Source organism: Numenius arquata, chromosome 6 (assembly GCF_964106895.1).
Source record: "Numenius arquata chromosome 6, bNumArq3.hap1.1, whole genome shotgun sequence".
Lineage (NCBI taxonomy): Eukaryota > Metazoa > Chordata > Aves > Charadriiformes > Scolopacidae > Numenius > Numenius arquata.
This window is the reverse complement of record NC_133581.1, coordinates 12697398-12720964: the sequence shown is the minus strand read 5'-3', so window position 1 is coordinate 12720964 and position 23567 is coordinate 12697398. Positions and strand designations below refer to the sequence as shown.

General features: G+C 40.6%; 1 protein-coding gene across 1 annotated transcript in view; it reads right to left on the bottom strand.

The window, feature by feature from the left end:
- FBLN5 (fibulin 5) overlaps window positions 1-10104 on the bottom strand; it is a 49018-nt gene extending 38914 nt beyond the window's left edge. Inside the window, exons 1-4 of the mRNA XM_074149081.1 lie at window positions 9712-10104; window positions 7516-7570; window positions 5039-5090; window positions 3655-3897 (exon numbers count right to left, since the gene is read on the bottom strand). Coding sequence (XP_074005182.1) covers window positions 3655-3897; window positions 5039-5090; window positions 7516-7570; window positions 9712-9728 — 367 coding nt within the window. The 5' untranslated portion in view covers window positions 9729-10104. The remainder of the gene's footprint in view (window positions 1-3654; window positions 3898-5038; window positions 5091-7515; window positions 7571-9711) is intronic.
- Between the last annotated feature and the right edge of the window lie 13463 nt (window positions 10105-23567).

The following is a 23567-nucleotide window of genomic DNA, read 5'->3' as shown; positions in this document are numbered from 1 at the left end:
TACTTCTGCACCATGCAGAGGATAAAAGAGTGGGAAAAGTGGTCACCAATGAGTATCTTTGAGATGTACATGGGCCAGGAAAGGATTTTTTTTTTTTCCACAAAGTACAAGATCTGGAGATAAAAGTCTTGTTAAGATTGATTGGTGAACAGGATGGGAAAGGAGCATGGACACCTAACCCCTGCCTATGACCATTTAAGTCAGAAAAGATGAGGCCAAAAAAGCTTGAAAGGGAGAAGAATGGCTTGTATTTATTTTTTTGCTGTGTTGCTATATACCAGCCCCCAGGAGGGGGAATGTTATTTGAACCACCCGGGGTGCGCATTCCTCTGAGAGCCAGGGAACGTAGAGCCTTGGCAAGCAGGCCAGGTGCCAGCCCGGGACAGAGCAACCCTCTCACAGCCTTCCTACATCTCTGTCAGTTCCAGCAAAGAAAGGGATAGAGGAAAAAAAAAAAACCAAAACCACAAAAAACCCCCAACTTGTTAACTTTCATACAGCTTTCAGGTCAAATTTTTATCCTGTTTCACTTTGGAAGTCTCTTGAACAAGCACAGCGCTTCAAAGCTGAGGCTGCAAATCTCCCAGGGAAGGTTCCTGTGTTTAATAAGCCGTTTTGACTGGAATTCAAAAAGAAAGTAAAGATTTCTGTTGGCCTAGCTATAGAAAATGTGGCCCAGACCTGTAACCCCATATCTGACCAGACAAAAATGTGTACTCTGTTAAAATTTGGAGATTTCTCAGAAACATTGGCATTCGAATAGCTCTGGTTCCCCTCAAGTCAATAGCAAAAAGCCTCATTATCTCTAATGGAAATACCTGTGACTAATTTTATTTGGAAAGAAGGTGCTGGAAGGCGGTGCCAGAACACTAACATAACAAACCTGTAAGTTATATAGTGGCTCAGCTACTGGGCAGAATAGATTCCAGTTTACGCTCTTCAACCATTCCACCACAAAATTAACCCTTGAGGGGCTTCATATCCTAAAAGCATGCTGAATGCTGACAAGCCACAGAGAAACTGAAATACTATTAACATGATGTAATGCTTATAATTGGCATATAACAAGACAGAGCCACGACTCATGGGCTTCAGACTTTCTTGAATGACCTGAGTGAAATTTTGGTGGTTTCTGAAGACCCTGTCAAGGTTCCCTGGTGCCTCATCTCCAAGGCCTTCGAGCATGAGGCTGCACATCACCCCTGTTAACTGTACCAGAAGTCCTGGAAACAGGGGATCAGTCCTTCCTACCACCACTGCAGTGAGACATGTACTCCTATCACTTCCCTTGGTGGCCACGTTTTCCATCCTAGGGCACACAGATACAAAAATAAATACTGCATCAATACAGTGAATGTCTACAGAGGATTTCATTAAATGAAAAATGAAATCTAACCCCAGCAAGAGACCCCTTCGCTCTGACAGGTCTTGTTTTCTTTAAGTTTTGTTTTTCTTTCTCTAACACAAATATGATCCATCATCTGCCCAAATTCAAACCTCATGTAGACTTTCAAAAACTGCTTCCAGCTAGCTGTGGTACTCAAATGACAGTTGGTCCTTTCCCATCTATTCTTGTTAATGTCTCTATTCACCAAACTTTTCCTCATGATTAAATTCCCATATTTGAAAGTTAAAGTGACAGAAGTGAACAGCCCTCACTGAAGAAAGCATTAGTCCTCACATTTCTGCCAGCGCGGATATGAATATACACGCCCTTTGCAGGTTGGAAGGTCCACTGTAAATGTTTCCAAAATCCACGCGTTTTGACTAGTATGGTTTGTGTGCAGCAGGACAGAGAGAGTAAATTACAGAGCTTTCATTTCCCCTTTGATTTCAGCACTTCTTTTCCACTAACTGCCTCATTTCCCGATTCATCTACATCGAAGTTAGCAAAATGGAAACACTCCTGTAACCTTACAAATCAGATAATAAAATAACTGAGGTTGATCAATTTGCTAAGATCAGAGGGACTAGTTGCAATTTTCAAAGGACTGGGTAGTACACATGCTTATTTTTACAGCAAACTCATCAGTTATCCCAGGATTTCAAAACTCCTCATCAAAAAAACCCAACAGGGTTTTTATTTTCCAGTAGGTATTACTACTAGCACTGGTTAGAAAATACATTTTTTTCCCGCCTTCAGACATAATGATGTGAATGATTCAAATACAGAAAAATGCTCCCCAAACTAGCTGAATTTAAATCTGCACTCTCACAGCTCCCATGAAGCATCATGGTGTCCTCACTAGGGAAGCAAACAAAATACATCATCTGAAACCAAGTCCTGCCAGAAACTTCAGACAATAGGGCAGAATCAGCCCGAAAGACAAGTTAGTTTTAGTTCTTATGTTCTTCCGTAGCAGCATTCAAAAAAGAAATGTTCTGAGTTAAATGCAGTTCCTTAGTCTACAGACAGGCAAAATTATTGAAAGCTCCTATATTCTGTAGTTTGGGCTTTTTTTCTTGTCTAAGGCCTGTCCTCGATCAAAAAAGATTTTGATAAAAACCTTCAGACAATTAGCTACATATAATAACAGATAAAAACCTCACTTTACCATTAGGATACCTGAGATGCAGAAATAATAGTGGCAATAGATTGACTTTGTGGTAGACCCGTGGGCTACATCTCCAGCATTTACCCTGACCAGCTGCCAATGATCAGTATGACCCTGATCTCTTGATTCCAAGTTTGGCATCAAAAGAACTATTTTGGCCAGTGGAATTTACTTTAATTTAGTTCAGAAATTTTCTCTCCATTCCTTCATAACATGACATTATCAAAAGCAAGCAAACCAAAGGGATATAATCTAAATCTCCCTTAAATTTGAGTAACACAGGAACAGCTTATATCCAAGTTAAACACAGTATAAAATGAAGTGGAATCAGAATCTATCAAAAGATGCAAAAGTAGAAAAACTACCAACACAAGAAATTTTTCATAGGGTTATTTGATTTTTGCATTGGAGATCAGGGAATATCAAGGTGTCAACGCTCTGCTGGGGCAGCGGTTCTTTCCCCATGTGTTTGCACAGTGCCTTCAACAAGGGAGTTCCAGTCTCAGCTGAAGTCTATAGCCATTAAAGCACTGGTAGTGCTAACAGTTGTTTACCACCCTCTAGATAAGCAATGTTTGTGCTCCAACGGGCTCACAGTCTAAGTGAGGAACGCAAAGCATGGGAGGAAACAACTCTTATTTATACCATTTAAAGGAGGAAGACTGATATCCAGAAATCTGAACGATGTCACATACTGCCAATAACTGAATCAAGCGTTTCTCAGTCCCCATCTGCTGCTTCAAATGGGAGGGCCATCTATCTTCTCTCTCAAGGACAGAATCATAAACATAAAAGGCATGCCTCTGGTGCACAGACAAATCACCTGCCATCAGATGCTTGTTTATCTCATAAAAACATTACTTCTCTCACAAAAGTGGGTTTCCTGATTAAATAATAGGACTAAATCATGTCTTAGCTCGCATGGAATAATGACTATATGAAATGTAGAGCTCACATCCTTTAAAAAAAGTAGCCAAACTTCAAAAGACTGGGCTTGAGTTATACAGTAACTAAAGGAAAATTGAACGACAATTGTTCTCCAGTGTCAGACAAGCTTTAATATAAATAAAAATATAGAATAAAGATTTCTACTACTTACCAGCACACTGATTGTTTTCATCCAACTGGAAACCAAATCGACAGATCAGAGGTCTTGTAACAGTAGGGTAGTTAGGAACAGGGCCTGGTGCTGGGGGCGGTGGATAAATATTTGAATAAGGGTTCAGATATGGTGAACGATACACTGGGTTTGTTCGGGGTACGCATAAATAGCCACCATTCTGGTTGACACACACCATATCTCCTCTGCAGGCCTCAGGAATAGTCCGACATTCATCAATATCTGGAAGGAAATCGCAAGTTAAATGAGTGACTGCTTCTTAATGGGACCTAAGCGAAAAATAGTTAACATGTTTTTCTCAAGACTGTTGTAAAAAATTTGATACTCTCTTTTGAATGGAAAAGCTAATCCTTCCTTGTGGAGCCTCACTTTGAAGTTAGATCATACTAAAACAGGAAACATCCCATATATTCAACATATCCTGTGTTCTACTTGTTTTACTTTACTATTAGAGGGTAGAGGGAGAGGGGAAAGCCTCCTTTGTTATTCTATAAATGTTCAGTTTAAACACTGATTTACACATGGCTACAGCATGCTACCGCCTGTTCCTGCTAGAAGGTCTGTCCAAACCACAACACGCAGATCAGGATTTCAAACACTGGTGGTTTGGTTTGCCCAGCTGTGAAACTTGGATCCTGATTTGGAACTCCTGAGCTCCCTCCCACAGAAAAAGTTAGGGATGTTCAGATCTGGGGACGTGGTTCAGGCCTCTTTCTTGCTCTGACTGCGATCGTCGCTGAATTAAATTTAGAAAGATACAAATGGTTTAGCCAAACTGAGCATTCGAGCAGTAGGTTGCTATGACAGGGCAAGCACTCTGTTGCTGGTTTTTCCCTTACTGTTTGAGTGACTTGAATGCATGCGGAAGATGCTGCCCTGGAGACTGAATGTCATGGATAAAAAGATGCTAGAGGGCAAAGCGTGTTTCCCTATATTGCCTCAACAGCTCACTCGGAGTTTCAACCCTAAGCAGTGGCAGACTTTATCTGAGCCTCCAGGTGGAAGCTGCCAACAAAGATAGTAAATAGTCTGGAAGAGAAAGAGGAGGGTAAACAACCCTTGTAATTTGGCAACTTGACTGAGCTCCCAAACTCATCTCAATGCATCACAGCTATTTGAGAAGCACTGACGGCCAATTAGTATCTCAACAATGTCAAAGATCAGTATATACTTGTGCTATGTAAACACACACATATTTATATATACATATATATTTTTGTATATACATATACACAAACACACATATTTATCACACAGCAAGAACTTTTCAACCAAAACATACTAACGGCAGCACAATGTTAACTCAATAAAGTCAGGATTTCTGAACCCCAATTTAAATGTATTGATTTAATTGAAGTCCTACCTAAGCATTGCCCAGAGGCACGGTCCAGGTCAAACCCATTAGTGCATTGTTGCTAAAATGAGAAAACAAAGGACACTCAGTGACTGTGAAACGAGAGGGTTGCAGAGTCAAATGTTCATCTGGATTGTTATGCTTAGTACAATTGTTCAGCACTATACAATACACCAAAATAAAGTTCCTTCCCCAGAGGAGAGTCACCAAGGGATGAACCTGAGACCTCAGCACATATGCCAGCACCGTAGTAACTAGAAGGTAGTTCCCTCAGGTGGTGACAGTATCAGGCTGTTCATCTCCCCTGGGGCAACCAGCACATAATGTGCAATGGGCTCCATACCAGTTGTTAACAAAGGTGTACATTCTTCTGTTTTGTGGTTTTGTTTTTGCCAGAGCAGGGTGGCTCAGTTAAAAGGTACTGGCTAACTTCTCCAAAATGCCACATATAAGCAATTCAGTACATACTTCTCAACGTGTTAACCATCTGACTGAACTGAAGCCATAGTTAAAACATAACAAGCTTTATAAAAGTAAGGCTTTTACTTCACACCAAATATTTTGATTTTTAACTGATAAATCTTTACATGACACCTGCTCTAGGCCTGCAAGGTTCCTTGTTCCTTCCTATCCTATGGTGCTGGTCTTTACCAGGGCTGCAGCCTGGAGTCTTCAGCACTTCGCCTGTGATCCTCAGCAGTTCTAAAACAGTGCCAGTCCTGGCAATGGTTGTGTCAAAGCCCATTAAAATGATTCCCTGCTCTCCCTAGTTTTTGACTGGGCCTCCAAATATTTAACAGGGAGCCCAAGCAGTTTTCACAAGCACGGTTAATAAGTTATACTAAAGGAATGTAAGGAAGAGATACCCAGAAAACAGGAACCACTGAAGTAACCAGAGGGCAGAGGGATGGAGTGTGCTCAAGATTCTTCCTTTTTTGCTGTTGTTAAATGATAAAGACACTTATTCTTGGACTTTGTGGAAGAGATCAGCGGAAGAGTAAAAGTACTCGGTTCATGTTTGGAAAGTAGTTAAGTTGTAGATGGGAGACAAGGGGGAAGTTGGATACATCAGGGGAAGCTGGCCATGGCAGGAACTAGGGAGGGGACATGAAATGAAATGCATGGTACCCTTTGGACTGCACCTGCCACTTGCACACATGAATACACAAAGCCACTACTAGAAGTGTCAAACAACTATGAAGGAATTCTGCCTTCATTTATTTTGGCATTCTGAGGTGTTTTGGTATCATGTTATGGAAAGCCAAGATATTCTGACGGGAGAATGTATAATCAGCCTCATGTTTTAATGAATGTAAATACTCTACTTTTTGTTCTCTTTTCTGTGCTGTGGTGTATACACTACACCTAGGATAGCAGGAAAAGTTAAGATAGTTTTTAATGAAGTTATTTTCTTTTGGATAGTAAATGATGATTCAGAAACACTGAAACTACTGTAGAACCGGTTTCAACAACCTTCTGGAACTTTATTCTAGAAAAGATTCCAATATTGTTGAAATGACCAGTTTCAATATCTTTAGAAAGAATTTGTTGCTGGCATCTTGGTTTAAAATCAATTTATGGTACAATATGTTTTTATAAAAATAGCAATGGCAACATTATTTTTTAAATTATAAAAACAAACCCTTAAAGACACCTCAAAAATTCTCCAGGGGCATGAAAAGCATTTCCCATAGAGATATAATGCTCACAAAAATATCAATAAGCATGGCATGTGCAGGAAATTTTCAATGTAGTAGAAAAAAAAAGGCTACATTTCAGAGTCTTTTGGCAAAGGTATTTAGAAACACAGCTCTGGACACTGGGTATATCTGGATTATCAAGTAGGAATTCAAACTTAACATGCCTTTGGGAACTGTTTTTCCTAATTTAAAGTCCAAGTGGAGCCCAAGAACACAAAGAACTAATGCTTCTGCTATTTCAAGAACTGGACTGCTTTACTTCCATCCACCCTCAAAAGCCCTGCCTCTTGAACAAAAATGGTTTCGGGCATAAATTAAAATGAAAAATAGGATACAGTCAATTCAGGATCACAGTCCAAAATTAAACAGCCTTAAGACAAGGTCCTGCTGTACACAGAAAATACCTATTTATATGAATAAATTTTCCAAATGTAGATGTTCCCCACCACAGAACTGAGCTGTCCCTGCTCTCATGGGATGGCTTTTCTTATTTCCTTTTCCAGAATTGTTCAGTTTAGAGGCAGAATCAGATTTTCAGCGAGGTCCAGGTTTCTACAGGGATATTTTGCTGACCTGGCAAAGATGAGTCAATAAGCTCGGTCCATGTTCAACTCCAGAATCCTGCTGGCTCCAAGTTCTCCCCTCTAAACCCTTAGACCACACAGCTTCCTTTCCATGTAAACCCCAGACCACAGAGCTTCCTCTTCACCTGCTCGCCAGTTACGTCTCATGCCATACAGCGCTTCAGCACAAAACAGCACATAGGTCTCTGCGTGCACCTCTCACCTGTGCTTTTCCAGGGCTTGAAAGGCAGATGGCCAGTGTGAAAGCAGTCAGTATCCTGTAACATGCATAGAAAATAGGCTGAAAACCTTCTGATATCCAGGCTCATTATATAGAATTAAATACACATGGACATATTAATTTTTAGTGACACTACAGCGTATTCCACGGAGATTTGCAAACATGAACTTGGCCCCTGGAGAGGGAGTAACAGAACTGTGGGCCAGATTCAGATCTCAGAGTCACTAATTTTACTATGGCTTTTTTTGCAACTGGGATCAGAATAAGACTGAACGTTTCTATTAACTAATGTATACCCCATATAGCAGCCGTTTAATGAACAAGCGTGGAATATTCAATAAAGTATTTTTGCTGCTGACACCTTTCTTTTGACAGTATAAAAGGTTTTCTTGCACATTATGTGCATTTTACAGATGGGTAAACCAGAGCACAGGCCCTGCCTAAGCTCACAGTGCAGCGCGTTGGCAGGGCTGCAGACGTGTCGTGCAGGAGGTCCTGAATCCAAGCCAGTCGCTCTAACCGCTAAACCGCATTTCATCCCCAGGAGACTATACTCGAGATGAATCCATTTTCTTAGGGCCAGATTCTGTCCCTTTACTCAGTCTTGAGTAATATGTTGCTCTGCAAGTAGACACACTGTGCCAGGTCATCAGCTACTAGAAGCTGCTATCTTCAGTGGAGCCTTCCCCAGTTCTAGCAGTTAGCAGGACCTACTGGGTCTCTTCACTGCAACTGGAAGAAGAGGATCCCTCACTAACAGAGCTCTATAGCTGTATTTGGAACTCCTTACCTGGAGCATCAAAATTCTGGTCAACTAAGCTCCCACCTCCAAGTATTTACTAACAAGCAGAAAAACAGGAAAGGACAGTAAGAAATTGTTTTTTTTTCTAAGTACTCTGGATTTCAGTGCTTTGCTGCTGCCTTATATAAAATTTCTTCTCAATACAATTAGACCCACATCTTGCTTATCTTGGATTCTAGTTCTGAATGGCAATTGTATATAATACATTCCCATAAAACCAGTACAGGAAGCAAGGGATATTTTAGGTAGCCTTAGTTCTGCTACCCAAGCAAGCTGCCAACTTTCTCTCTTTGAGCTGTCTCCGATTTCCAGTGCAAACTGAGCTGCTGAACAAGACCTACAAATGCATCAGGCTAAAAAACACATACAAACAGTGACCAACACATTTGAATAAGTTTGTTTTAAATGAGGAGACAGGCACAAGCTCTGAAAAGTGAACATAAATCCTAACACGGTTGTTCATAGTGCTGCGGAGACGGGTTGTGCTTGCTGGCAGCTTGTGAGTGACAAGGAAAGGCAAATTCTGCACAGATTTTTCCTAAGAGTTGGATGCAAAGCATTCAAAGTACAACTTTATCCATTTAGGCTTGCACTTCACTTGTTGATTCCTCAAAGCTTTTTGAGGAGGTTTTAAAGCATGCACTTGGTCTAAAGGCTGCAGACTGACTTTGTATATCGCAAGGACAGCACTAGAAGGAAATACAACAGGTTACAGCTGAACGTTAAGGCACTTAGCAACTGGGCTACGCTCTACATTATTGCAGAGCAGTGCATGCTAGCAAAATCCCCTATAAAACGGGTCAGACAAAACTCATACGTTTCTAGACAGTCTTTAGTTTCCGTTGTTACGAGATGATATATTCGTTCCTCTTGGTGGGGGGGTGACCTTACCGCCTCATACGTGTTCTGCCTGCAACCACCATCTCGATTTGCTTGTTACTTTGGATCTCAAATCCTCTCAAGAATTATTAACAGACACGCAGCACAGCCTATCAACACTGTACTCAGCTGGTCGCAGCAGCTTGCCCAGCAGGCAAAATATTTTAAACTAGCAATTAACTTCTGCAATAGTAACTAATTTAGCCTCAAATCAATCCCTGTAGCCAGTAGGATCATTTGCTGTCGCAGTTCAGCACTCCCGCGGATGCCGGGGTTCCTAAAGCGCAGAGTATAAGCACAGATCAAGGAGGAAAGCGTCAGAGACAGCACAGCTTTAGTAACAGGCAGATCGTCTTTCCCCACCTCTGACCACTGAGATCCCATCTCTTTGCAAATGGCTTTAGCAAGTGGATTGGCATACCGAATCCCTGCCACAGATATTTTCCACAAGCAGGTTTCCCTTCAATAAGTACAGAAGTTTCATGCACGCCACTTACCTTTTTAATCCTTGCATGTCCAAAACCGTTGGGGAAAGGTGGAAAAAAACCAGAGTCTGTGCTGATGAGTAACTAGAAAGTTTTTCCAAACATTACCCTCTGCTAGTACTTCAGTTCCTCAGTCATTTATAGTCCAAAGAATGAAATAGCAAGTAATGGAGAAGATCGGGAGCCGTCTGTACCTCCTCAGACACTGGAGAGAATACAGAGAAAGCACCTGGTTTTGCTTAGTTCTCTTCTGTAATTCAGCATTAAACCAATTGGAGGAGGAATGTTAAAAATGAACACTTCATTTTCTAAGTATGTTAAACAATGCAAATGGGGGCCTCAGCCTGGGACAGCTGGTTTAGATTACAAAGCTCACCAACTGGCGAGACTCCTCACAACAACCTCGAGGAGCCTGCCAGGATAAAACACTAACAGCTTGAAGGAAAGCCTCTCCCGCTGCAAACTTCACAGTTAAATGTGCCTCAGAGCAGAGAGCACCGTTATTGGACAGAAACCCTTAACTAGGGACCAGAGAAGGGAAGGGATTGTTTTCCTTGCTCTGAGAACAAAAAAAAAAAAAAAAAAAAAAAAAAAAAAAAAAGAGAGAAAAAGAAAAAAGAAAAAGTCAGGCTTTCTGGAGGCCCTCTAGCCGGTGTCTTGGATGATGAATATGCAACACCGGCTGTGTCGTGCCAATGGCATACTGATGAAAGGTCTGACCCTCTGGGAGGTGAATAACTTGAATTCATGACGATCGTTGCAGCTACAGGAATGATATTGCTTGGGGATTATTTGAAAACAGGAATAAACAAATTAAAATGCTCAAAGGAAAACAAATGACTTGTCAACAAACACTGGCCCTTTTTAAACTGACCCCACGCTTAAGGGAGCGGTTTGTGAAAGGAAATATTTCTCAGGAAAGACATATCTTGCAGATCTCCAGTTATGATTGAAGAGGAAGGAAATAAAGTACTTTTTTCAGGTGCTCTGCAATTTGCCACAAGCAGAACTTCAGTAGGTCAAGTAGAACATTTATGAGATGTGAGAGGTAAGCAATCAGATGCTGCAAAGATCCAAAGATGAACACTGAAATTAAACACAGACATAGTCATAAAATGAATACTTTGAATATCTGTGGAGTCTTCCACCTGAGGAAACCCTTTATTCCTAAGGAACACGAAATGTCCGAGAAGATAAAATCTAACATGCATCTCTCTGTAACAGAATGAGAAACAGAGTTGTTATAACAGATATTCATAGAACTGGCCTCTAAGCATGGATATCCAGCTTTAGATGCAAAGGTTGAGCTGCTTCAAGGTTGCTGAGCACCCACAAGTCATACTGGTGCCAATGGGAAGTGCAAGAGCTCTGTATCTCACTAACTGGCTGTAATTGTCTGAATTACTTTTAAAAAATGACAACACCAGATGCTCTGTGCCATTTCTGACAGTTTGTCTTTTAGTGACTTGCTTACATCACTTGCATTGCATAGAAAATTAAACACTCTCCTACAATTATTCAAACATTTTTTTCAAACATATTTGCAGATAAATAAGAACCAATTAACTTATTTTAAATAGATTTCCCAGAAGCTTAACAAAAACTCACACAAGCATCTTCTGAAGAAGCTCACTGGGCATGTTGTGGAAGAAAGTTTTCTCATGGGTCAGCAAACAGGCAAGAGACAGAAAGCAAAGACTGGGCAAATATTCATTGTGGCAAAAGGTTAACAGTGAGTACTCTCATTGCTCCATGTGTCTGTTGTTTCTCAATACACTCAACAATCTGGAGAGCTACCGAGTCTAAAAGTAGCAGTGCTTACTCTATGTTAGATGTGTGGAGATCTACTGAAGCTATGAGAAACAGCTTTACAGCAAAGCAGGTGCTCTGAGCATCCATTTGGTGGATGAAGAACTTGTTTCCTATACTTGTTGAGACTTCACTTGCTGATCCACTGCATTTTTCTCACCATCACATGGTAAGATCATTGTATGTGTGCCAGACTAAGGAGTTTTGATTCATCAGCCAACTGGCAGAGGTGCTCCAACGCTGGAGACAGGAGGTGGATCCAGACCTGACCACCTAAGGGGCTCCCTTAAGAAGGGATACTGTGCAAATGTTTTGATTTTTCCTGTCTCCATCTGACAGCTGGAGTGGATAAAAAACAGAGTATAAAAAGTGTACCAAACCACAACTTGGGCTACTTTACAGTGTGGTGACTTCTTTTTTCCTAAATAAAAGGATTTAATGTTATGGCTAAGGGGAATTTCTGCAGCACCTTTCTGTAACTACCATCAGCCACAAAACAATGAGATGCAGCCACACTCTTACCGCCATTCTCTTTGATATGAAGAGTTGCATAAAGGAAGAGGTTCATGGTACATAAAAAAATCTTTTGTTCACCCTATAAAAATATGGACAATTCAACACATCTTTCAACACCATCTGTTGACGCCTTCAGCATTTATGCTTAGGAAGGTGGCTAAACTTCAGGTCTAGCAGCACCCCCACTTAGATGGTCTCAACTATACCCCTATTATAAAATCCACTAGTTATTGACGGTTTCTTTGTCTTCACGAGGTGGTGCAGAACAGTCCACAGTACAAAACGGGGCTCTACTGAGTAACTGAGTATGCTCTTACCAGTGTGCTCTGTGCATAGCTAGAGTTGAAACTATAGCTCTAATTATGTTTGAGCCTTGGATTTTGAAAATTGTGTAATATATAATCATAAGGGGCACAAGCTATGTCGCGTAACCTTAACTCTACCCTCCTTGGATGAGGAGGCTGAATGTATGAATTACGACATGCTCCTGCAGATAACGCACAACATTAGGTTCGCAGGGACCCTCAGCACCAGAGAACATAATCTAACAGCTTCTGAATGCTAAGACAAAAGCTGCATTTAGGTCAGGGAACTCAGTAAGAGTTAACTACACTCAGCACTCCTGAACAAAAAGTTTGCTTCACAAGAACAAGTCCTCATCTACTACCTTTTACAACGCTTCACCTTCTTTTTGAATTCTATCTGAAATTGTACTTACATTTCTCCAGAACTATACCTGCCAAACACCCTTCTGAGATGTTCTTGTCATTTCTTTAAAGTTCACCCTCTCTGAACATTATCAAGGACACAGCCATACAGACCTGAATTCACTAAAGCACTTTGCCAATAACTGACATTTTAAGGGCCTATGTCCAAGCTTTAGATGCTCAAAACATCCATTTTACTCCTACCAAACCTTATGGAACCAAATTTTCTATCAGAAAAACTGGTAAAACACTTAGAGAACAATTGCTAGGCATTCACAGGAACAATTACGTTTTGATAGCACCTAAGCTCCATGAGATTCACAAGCTGGGCTTTTGCCTGACTATGGAGATGGATCTAAGTGTTCTTGGAGACTGCCAAATAAGCAAGCTTTTGATATTGTCACACGTTGATATAACACATGACAGGCAGTGGCTTGAACTACACACATCTCGCCCTACTGCCACATGAATACACTAAGCAGCTGGGAAACTTGGTCCCAAACCCTAATTCTGTCTGAAAAGGAGTAGAGCTGGTTTCTTCCACTTCCCAGGGCAGGATCCCAATCGCAAACCGTTGGTGTTTGGGGAAGATTCCCTCTCCTTTTTCAAAGATGGGAGAGGTCCAAGGTCTGCTTCATTCAGTGTCTGAACTGTAATTGCCATCTCATAACATCAATGACGCAATAACCTCTTCCAGATGGCTCCGGCCAGAAGCTCAAAAGCACAATCCCACACATATTTTCCTTTCCTAGCCAAACATAACACAAGCAAGAATTAACAGTGAGAATTAACATAATATGTAATTTTAAAAACATCACTACTGCTAACTACAATGTCGTGTGAACATAAAGGCTCTGAGGTGTCTTGGCGTGTTGTGTCGATTTGCAGGTTGCACTCTGTCGTTAGGAAGGAGAAAGGGTAACAGTTCCTGTTGTGCTGCTGTCGCTTGGGGCTGAGTTGTCTCAATATGGTACAGCTACCATCCGTGCAAGATATCCATGGGAAAAAGATCCAATACAGCATCCCTTTCTTCTCTCCTGTACCAGGATGTCACCCATCTGTCCGAAGCATGCATTCCTTTGGGATGACAGTACCGCTGAGGAGATCACTGCTTCCCGAGACCAATAAGCAGAGTCCCCTTTTAATGTTGTAGCAGATGTTCTCAGAACACCCTACCAGACAGACCACATAATCTAAAGCTTTTGTTTCACCTTATCTAACTCTACATCTTATAAATGTAGCTATCTTTACAGGTCTATGGTCACTCTGATACTGGTTTCTAACAGCACATCTTCTTTTAGGAACAAAGTAATCAGTGGAAAACCCAGGCATCACTGGGTCCATTCTGAAAAGTAACAGCATTAAATGTGGGCTGGCATCTGACTCCACTCTATTGCTTTGAAAACACATTAACCATCCCACTAAATGAAGAAAAGTAGGATCTAGCAGTATGTATCCTGAAACTCAGTTTCAACCTATGCCCAGTGAACTGCACCTGCTGTAAGACAAAACTCTTCCAGGTGTAGTTCCCTTGGTGAGACCAAATTTGATGTTCATGGTCGCATGTTTAGCTGTACTGTTTTCTAGGAGGGTCTTGGAAGGCCACCTGAGGCAAAAAAGAGTAATATTCTTGGCAGAATGCTTCAGTATTTTTCAGGGTTTTCTTCCCCCAACAAAAGTAAGGCAAGCAAACAAACTAAACCCTTTTTATAACATTCCCAGGAAAAATGCAGAGTCTTTCACAGCATTTTTGGTGCACGTGGCAACTCTCAGCAGGTCTTTTCATATTACCATTCATTTGCAACAGTATACAACACTCTTCTTGATTTTTCAATCCTTAAATGACCAGCATCTAAAACTATTTTCATGTAAAAAGTGTATAGAACATCATCCTGTAAGTGAAGACAAAAGATCTCCTTGAGAACTCACAGCTCCCCCTTGAGTTGTTGTGAGTATCGAGAACATGATGCCCCAGCCACCACTAATACTTTTACTTTTTTTTTTTTCTGTTGAATCTTGTCCTTGAGCATAGTTCCGGTAACTGCAATTCACATTTTGCCTGAAACTAGACTGACATTTTAGTTTGTTTTTGTTTATTTTATGACTGACATGTACATAAGCTAGGCTGCTGTATTTTCTCCCCTGCATTTTTGTCAAACTGTCTAGACAGCGCGGCTGAAAACAATACTCTTTAATCTCATGATAAGATGCTTACCAGCCCCCTTCAATAACAAGCGTAAATCCTTTACGGCCGGTTTCAGCTAAGACGACCTTCCATAAATAAAGGCCTAAAACCTCTTAATACTTCTGGACCAAGACTAACATCTGTTCACTATTTGAGCAAGCCAACGTTCAGTCTTTGCAAGTGCCTGGGATACGGAAACCATTGGTCTCCAATCATGAGCAGACAGTTAGAAGTATGTACTAAAATCTTCCTTGGAAATATTGAGAGCCGGTTTATTTTATGCTTAAATGCCTCAAGACCACAGTGTCTTTTGCAGTTTCTCAAGTTCTTTACTAACTCATGCTCCATACCATACAGGCTGGACACATCTGGCACAGCACCATCAGGCTGACTGGAGACACCAGTTCATCCTTCCAGGTTAACCTGGCAGCGTTCCCTGTCTGCTGGGGCATCTGTGCTAGTAAAGCTTCACCTGTGCTTCCTCCTCTCCCAGGTACTTCACTTCCATCACACAGAATTTACATTTTGGGTGGGTTTTTTTTTTTCTTTCCAGATTTAGTAGAGCATCCTTTTTCCTGTTAGCCTACTTCGGCAATTCTCTTCATTTTTAGCCAGAGCAAAAGATTACCCTCCATAGGGGCAAGTACATTCTGCATTCTCCATTAAAACACTTCAGGTTCTGAGCAAACCCAAACAAGTCTGTGGAAATGCCATCTCTCAACGGGGATGTTTGAATGTTCACAAATATGTGCAGTATTTTTGTAAGGGCACCTGCCAGAACCCTGCTGATGAATCCAGAGTAGAAAAATATTTGACATCAGCCCTCTCTTCCAGAGCTTCTCTCTTTCCAAGTGGTGGAAAACATTCCCTTTTTAAACATTTCACTCTTCTAGGTGCACAGATAAGCAAAGGCTTGTGGTTTCTTTTTCCAGCAAAACAATCAGCAAGATGCCCATGGTTTTGGATCTTTTCCTTATCTTACAATTTCCCAGGTTATATGTTAGATAAATAGAGGAGTGGCAGAAAATTTCCATATGAAGAAAGGGATAATTTTGACTGTTTTGTACTTACTCAACTGCTTTCCTAACCCTAGGAGACATTTATAAAACTTTTCTTCAATCCAAAAACTACTACACTTAATTTATTTATTGCCATAGCAGGGATTACACCATTTTGCAATTTTGGGGTTTTCTAAGTTACCCATGCTGCTTGGAAATAAATTGGCATGAAACTGGGTGATAAAAATGACGTGGGTTGTCTATTTGTTTTCAGAGTCATTAGTCACCTCTCTGCAGCAATGAGGGCTGCTGGAAGGAAGCAGTTCAGAGCACTATAGGTAGTAATTCCAGGGAGCAGGGGACATACTCCGGTTGGCTAGTTCTGCCGTACACATGCTGCAGTGCTCAAAGTCTTGCGAAATGATGCAGTTTACAGCACGATTTCTTTCTTTTTTTTTTTTAATCTGCCAGCCTTTGCTTTGACTCACACTGGTTGGCAAAATGGAAGGAGCTCTGCAGAACCAGGAACTCCCCACACAGAATCAGCCTGGTTGTTCCCAGTCCATCTGGGTGCTGGGGGGGAACCAGAACCTCAAGCAGCCACGAGGAAAGCTGGTGGAACTGGACCCTTCTCCCACCAGAAGCACTTCTGCTGCTAACAGAGCCCCTAGCTGGAGCCTGATAAAGCAATCAGTCCCCATTTTGTCCCCTTTTTCCAGAGCAAAGTTCAAGAAGCTGAAGTTGTGCCAGATGAAAAGAATAGAAAGGAACAAATACTCTGACAGGTCCAATGTGAAAAACAGAAAAACAGGCCAAGAAGGTTTGAGAAACAAATCATAAGAGGCATAAAAGCTAATAAAAAAAAAAAAAAAAAAAAATTTCTTTTTCGGACACACCAAGAGCAGGAAAACTGCCAAACAGTCTGCAAAGCCAACAGATGAACAAGGTATAAAAATAATGCTTAGAAAAGATAAAATCATAGTAAAAAGTTAAGTGATTTTTCTTCATCTGCATTTGCTAGAGAAACTTTAAGATGTTCCCATAGTGGAATTAAAAAGAAAAAATAGTAAAAAAGAAAAGAGATCATCAGAACTCACTTGACATTTAGAAAGTAAGTGTAACTGAATTAAATGTGAAGACATGTAACAGCTGAGTTATTTACCATAAGTGGAACCTCTCGCAAAATTGCCTTAGTACTAGAACTCAGCTGGCCCTTCAGGTTTTGATCAATTCCCATTTTGGTTTCTAACAGAAATCTTTTCTTGCGTCTAAGTTGATTTAGTAATGACATCTGGCCAGGGCCGGGCAGGCTTCAGGTTGCCTGCAAAGCATCTGACTATGAAAACTACCAGTACAAGGAAGCTGGAGCTGCTGCTTGAATTCAGGAGAAGACCACCGCAGCCAGAGTGCTTAGGGCTCCCTGCATCCCCAGTCCAAGTAGGCAGGTTCTGGGCAGCACATCAGTCGAGGTTCTGTCAATGGTCCAGTAAAGACAGAGGTACCACCTACAAGACCTTTGCCTGCAGGTGGCACTCTGCAGGTCCTTGATCCTGCCTCCCCTGCAGACAGAGTGCATTCAGAGTCTGGGTTTGGGTCCAGACAGATCTGGCAAGTCTAGTTATGACTCATTCGGTTTTCTTTAGAATCCTGTACTCCTCAAATTGTTGTAGTTTCATAATAAGCCTGCTCTAAGTTAGCTGAAAACTGTTAAACACATCTGTTCCTGCTCCTATTGTCAAAAATAAGGCAGTCTTCTGTTTGCCTTCATTTTTATTGGCACCCACTACTTGAGCATACAGAGCAAAGTGCAGTCTAAATATTTTCCAATTCTATTTCCAGAAAAAAGTTTCAGTTTTGATGACTATTTTTCAGTGCTCCAGTCTACCACTCAAGTCACTTTCTTTACTGTATTTTTACTCCTGGGACAATTTAGTGTTGGATCCATGGTAGGGTATGTAAACAGAAACATATGGATGAATCGAAGTCAACTCACTGATTTGCTTGTAACTCTGAAAACTCTCCTTTATTACAAACAAAAGCTTCACTCAAATACTTTAATACCTTATAAAAATAGAGGAAACTGCAGGAGACAGGGAAACATTTTTATATAAAGGTTAATTTTACAACCAACCTTTTATGTGGTTGGTTCCCTCACAACTAACCCAAATCCTTTATTTCCCTTCCTATATGCAGTTTCTCAGACACCTGCACCTGAAAACGTTCATAATCACTGTCACGGTCATTAGTAATTGTTCTGAGAAATAATGTTGGCAGCTCTCATCTTTTATACATGTTTCCATTAACAAACTAATATTTTTATCCAACTTGCCTTATTTGTTCAGAACTGCTACTACCACTTGCTGTTATGCTATTTACATCTTTGTTGCTTAAGTGAAATATATTGTTATTGATAAAACTATACGTACTGTTCAGGAACCCCATAAGATTAAGGGTACCTAAGTTGTATAAATCAGGGTACCTTTATTTAGTTGTGTAAATCCAGTTGCCTCTGTCAAACTTAGGATGGGCTCCCGTGACATTGCTCCCCCAGACTGTGTCTCTGGACAGTGTCCAAAGTGACACAAAGGAAAGTGTCAAAGTCTCAAAACCTCAGCATGCATTTAGCTCCTGACTCCCTGATTTACAAAAGTTTAGATTTAAAGCATTATAACTCTTGGCTTCCTGTTCTCAGAAGACTGTGTTTAGCAGCACTTCCCATTCCAGGGAGTCAGGAGCTACCACCACTCTGCTTTTACCAGGTTGAGATCAATCATGCAACTATCCTTGCCCGATAGAATTGCCTTCACAGAAAGCTGCCAAATGATAAAATACACACCATTCTAAGTATGTTATGTGCCTCTTTTCCCTGACCCCTTGCACTATTAGTTATTCCACCAACAAACATTAGATACAAACTGGCTGTGCTACAGTGATGGCTAATAGCTCCTATTACTAGGAGCTGGGACTGTTTAGTATGAGGAAGAGGAGGCTGAGGGGAGACCTCATCACTCTCTACAACTACTTGAAAGGACACTGTAGAGAGGTTGGTGCTGGTCTCTTCACGCAGGTAACTAATGACAGAACAAGAGGGAATGGCTTCAAGCTCCAGCAGGGTAGGTTTAGACTGAACATTAGGAAAGAATTTTTCACAGAAAGAGTGGTCGGGCATTGGAATAGGCTGCCCAGGGAGGTGGTTGCATCACCATCCCTGGATGTGTTTAAGACATGTTTAGAAGTGGTGTTGGGGGATATGATATAGGGGAGAACTTTGTAGTGTAGGGTAGATGGTTGGACTCGATGATCCCAAGGGTCTCTTCCAACGTGGACGATTCTATGATTCTATTTCATAATGGTATAAAAGAAATACGTCCTACTGCCTCAAATGCGTAAAACCTCTTTGGTCTGTGCCCCAAAGCTGCCCTTGCTGCGATTCAATCCATCTTGCATGACCATCTTGAGATTCACTAGGGGTAACACACGCAGCATCTGATGCTGCAAATGAAAATTTGCCGGATTCCGCTCACCTTGATGATACCGGTTGATATTCCGACTCCAGACAGAATTAGATTTCCTTTACACTAAGGGAGACAGACCAACGTTCTAGGTTGTCAGTACAACAAGGGTCAGACTTGCCCACTTTGTTAACAAACACAAAAAATAGGCATAAGTAGTTTGTTTCCCTGATCCCATCACTCCGTAGCCTGTCAGTGCTTGTTGAAATGCCACCTGACACAGGGCTTCGGAATTCTGTTCTGTCAATCATTGACAAAACCCTCTAATAACAGTTGACCATAACTCAACCTTCTTCCACACCCTAATACTTTTTAAATGGTTCTCTCATTAAAACGAATGGTTAATTGCAAGCATTGAAAACTAGATCAAGCCACGGGGTCTATTCCCTGGCAAACACTGCACAGAACTTCTTTCATTCATTCGTTCATGCAATTCTCACCTGATCCACATGCAAAACTCTCTGCTGCTGCCAAGTTCAGCAGCCACATGAAGTACTAAAACCAACACATTGTTGGTAACAAGAAGGGTTCTCCCAAAGCCCGGGGCATATTGAAAAGCGAGTATTGAGTTAAAGCAAGCTGTAAAGAAAGCTGTGTATCTCTGGGGATAAGCAGAAGACCACAGCCTGTCACACACACTTCAGCAAGAGCAAATGTACCGATAAAAGTGAAGCCGAGAAGGTTTTGATGCAAGACACACAAGAAATACTCTCCTTTTTTAGGATGTTGTAGGAAGACAACTCCCACATTGCATACACCGAACGATATTAGTTATTTTTCGTTTTGTCAGGACACTCACAAATGGCAAAGTACATTCAGAGAGACATTTTCTAGTTTTGGTGGTGAAGAACACCCTTTTCTTCAGAAAAAACTTCACCTTCAAATTTTCTGCTGTCAGAGGCACATTTTAGTTAGACTTCAGTAAAGGAGCATGGGTGCTGTCCCATTCCCCTCTTTTTTTACCTTAAACTTTTGACTTGCTCTGAATTGGCATCTCTTTCTAAGCAATTCAAGAGGTCACTCCTTTTTCAGCTGCGAACTCCACAACTACATGCAAACATTTGAAAGAAGTTCTTATCTCGTTAGGTGATCTAGCAGCAGCCATGCTCAGCTTCTGCAACAACAAGAGGCATTCCAGCTGGGGTACTACAATGTGAGCAAGAATTTATAGTTACAGGAGGAACTCTAAATAGTGCATATTGACATTGGAAGAAAATACTACCGTGGTAATAGGAATAAGACAGAATTAGCAGAAGCAGACTTAAGAAAAGGGGCACTTACTTTCTGGGTGTAACATTCCACATCACTGGAACTAGGAGCAGCAAGGGAGCTGCTCGTCTTCGCTTGAAGGGGGAAACTTTTGTGTATGGTTCCCAATGAGAACAATCCAAAAACCCCTCAAAACCCCCAACCCAAGGCGTAAAAGAACTCAAATCAAAATGCCTACAAATAGAAAAAAAAGGGGTGTTTTCAGTCTGCTTAAGAGGCCTGGGAAACGTTTTTAGTGTTACTGTGGGTATTCACAGTATTAGCTGATCATTACAGACCAAAAAAGGTTAACCTTTTCAAAGGCAGTTTGGCAGAGACTGCCAGAAACTTGAGTACAAGTGGTATTAATTTTAAAATCTAATCTGTGAGAAGCTCTTTAATGGCTATGCTAACACGAGAGTAGAGAAAGATTAATTCACTATCAGTGCTCAAGGATGATGTACAACATCTGTGAACACTTAAAAATAAATTAGATTTAACCAGCAATGCCACAAGCTGAATAAGGCACAGAATGACACCAAATTACTTAATATGGGCACTTAACTGAATGATAAATGACCCTTTTTATGTATAAAAAAAAATTAAGTTATCTCGCAATTGCTATTTCCTACCAGAAAAACAAGCCTTCAATTGTGTGATACAATTTCCTTCTGCTTGGCAAAATGTTTGAGGGTTTTAGCAGCACGGCTGAACTCCCAATTTGGAATAAATTTGTCCGAATTAGCCTTTCAACGAACTTAACACAACCAGCAAACAACAGGCCCATTTCTTGAAACAGGCTTTAACAACTACTCGCTACAAAGCGTATTTCAGACTTAGACAGCTAATGCTTTCAGATACTGAAATTTAGAATGCCACACTTTTCTATAAGCTTGAGACGAATACAATAGTCCAAGACTGAAGTGTTGCACCGCTGCAAACAACATGCCATGTACAAACTGTTTTTCCTTGAAATAAAATGCCAGTAGCTGTCTATTCCTTCAATATTTATTGAAGACTCATTTCCCTATTTAAGCTTTGCGGGGCTGCAAGTTCAGCAGCATATAATGGCACAACACAATAGACCAAAAATTGTAGGCTGGTAATTCTTCTATATTATTTTCTAAGAAAGCTAATTAGAAGCTTTCCACCTGAAAGACAACTACTCAAGGCAACAAACTATTAACTTTACTGGGAGGGGAAAAAAAGAGCCAAAATAAACCAAACACATACAATGTCTTTAATTCCTCAAGCCTTACTGGTACCACTGCCATATGTTTATATATACATATATGTACGATTTTAAACATAGACAAAAGTATATTGACACAATGACTACTTTGGTTTGAATATCTAGATAAATCAAAGACTTCCCTGTGTTTGAAAGAATGAATGAAGCTGTTAGCCCTGCTATTTCCACAGTATTCTAATGTCTCTTCATATTAAACAACTTTTTGTATTTTTTCTTCAATTATGTGACAAAAAAATAATTTTATACTAGTTAAATCTAGTCCCAAACTGGAAGCATTTGAGATGATGTGACATCAAGTTTAGAAGTATGTCTGATTAAACAGGTTAAGAAAATTATTCTTGAACTTTATTACAACGCAGCAATAAAGTCATCAAAACCAGTATTAAGACGACCTCAAGGCTTAAAAATTGCAGAACTTTCATGAGGTATGTGATTACATGAAATAGTTACACAGCAAGCATCTCCCCTTCTGTCTCTTCTGCTTTATCACTCAGTCACCGCTATATATATTCCTGGTAGCCTGCCTTATTAGTAACTATTTATGTAAAATGGGTCAAGAACATGAATAAGAAGCAATAATAAAACATAGCTGGAAACTGACATTTGGTTAAGAAATTCTCTCTTACACTGGTCCCTGTAATGTGACAAATTATGTGGCTGTATAGCATTGACTAACTGGTTTAATGCAGAAGAGTTTAATCTAAAAAAAATTTGTATATTATTGTACAATAATAATTAGGAAGATCAACCCATTACTTCCTTCCCTTTGCACAGAATGCAGGATGAGCAAAGAACAGCAAAAAATGAGTCTAAAGAGAACAGAAAATCCTAGCTCTTATTTTTCGCCCTTACATCAAGTTTGACAAAATTAATTTCTTACTAGAATTCTGTTACCTTACCACTAGAGATCACCAACAGCTTGTTAGACCAAAACTAGGAGGACCATACTCTTCTCTTGCAAACACAAGGTGAAAGACAACAATTAAGTTAAATGAAGAACAAAAATTTTTAACTACCACACCTGCCCATAAGTTCCAGAGAGTTCCCCCCCACCCTCACCCCCCACTGATGCGTGAAAGACCCACACAATTAACAGGATAGACTATATGAGTCACATACTTACATGTGAGAAACTGGTAAGGTAAATATGTATGAAACAGTTATCAAGCACAAAGTAAACACAGAACAAAAATTAGAGGAAAATCTCTATCTGCTAATCTTTCAATAACAACAAATCTTGAAGGTTTATAATACTCTGTGAAACAGTCGAAGAAAGAAGAGAGAAACAAGGCAATGAAGTTGTTCTACATTTTTCAGTGGGAAAGTACTACCTGGAACACAGAGCACATTTGACTTCTAACAAAGCAACAAGACCCACCAGTGTAGTTGTGGAACAAGCCCTAGAACAGAAAGCTCTCAGACAGGGGAATTTTCTCCATAGTTCAACAGACCTCCTATGACTTAAGGACTGAAGCCTCTTATCTCTCTCCTATAGAGGATTTTCTTCTCTCTGAAGTAGCTTAATGAGGAACTCTGAAGTTTTTCAATACCTTTGCTTGGTTTTAGATTTCCCTCCTCAAACTCATAGCTCACTGGATGAATGTAGCTCATTTACAGCATGCAGAAACAAATGGTCTTAAA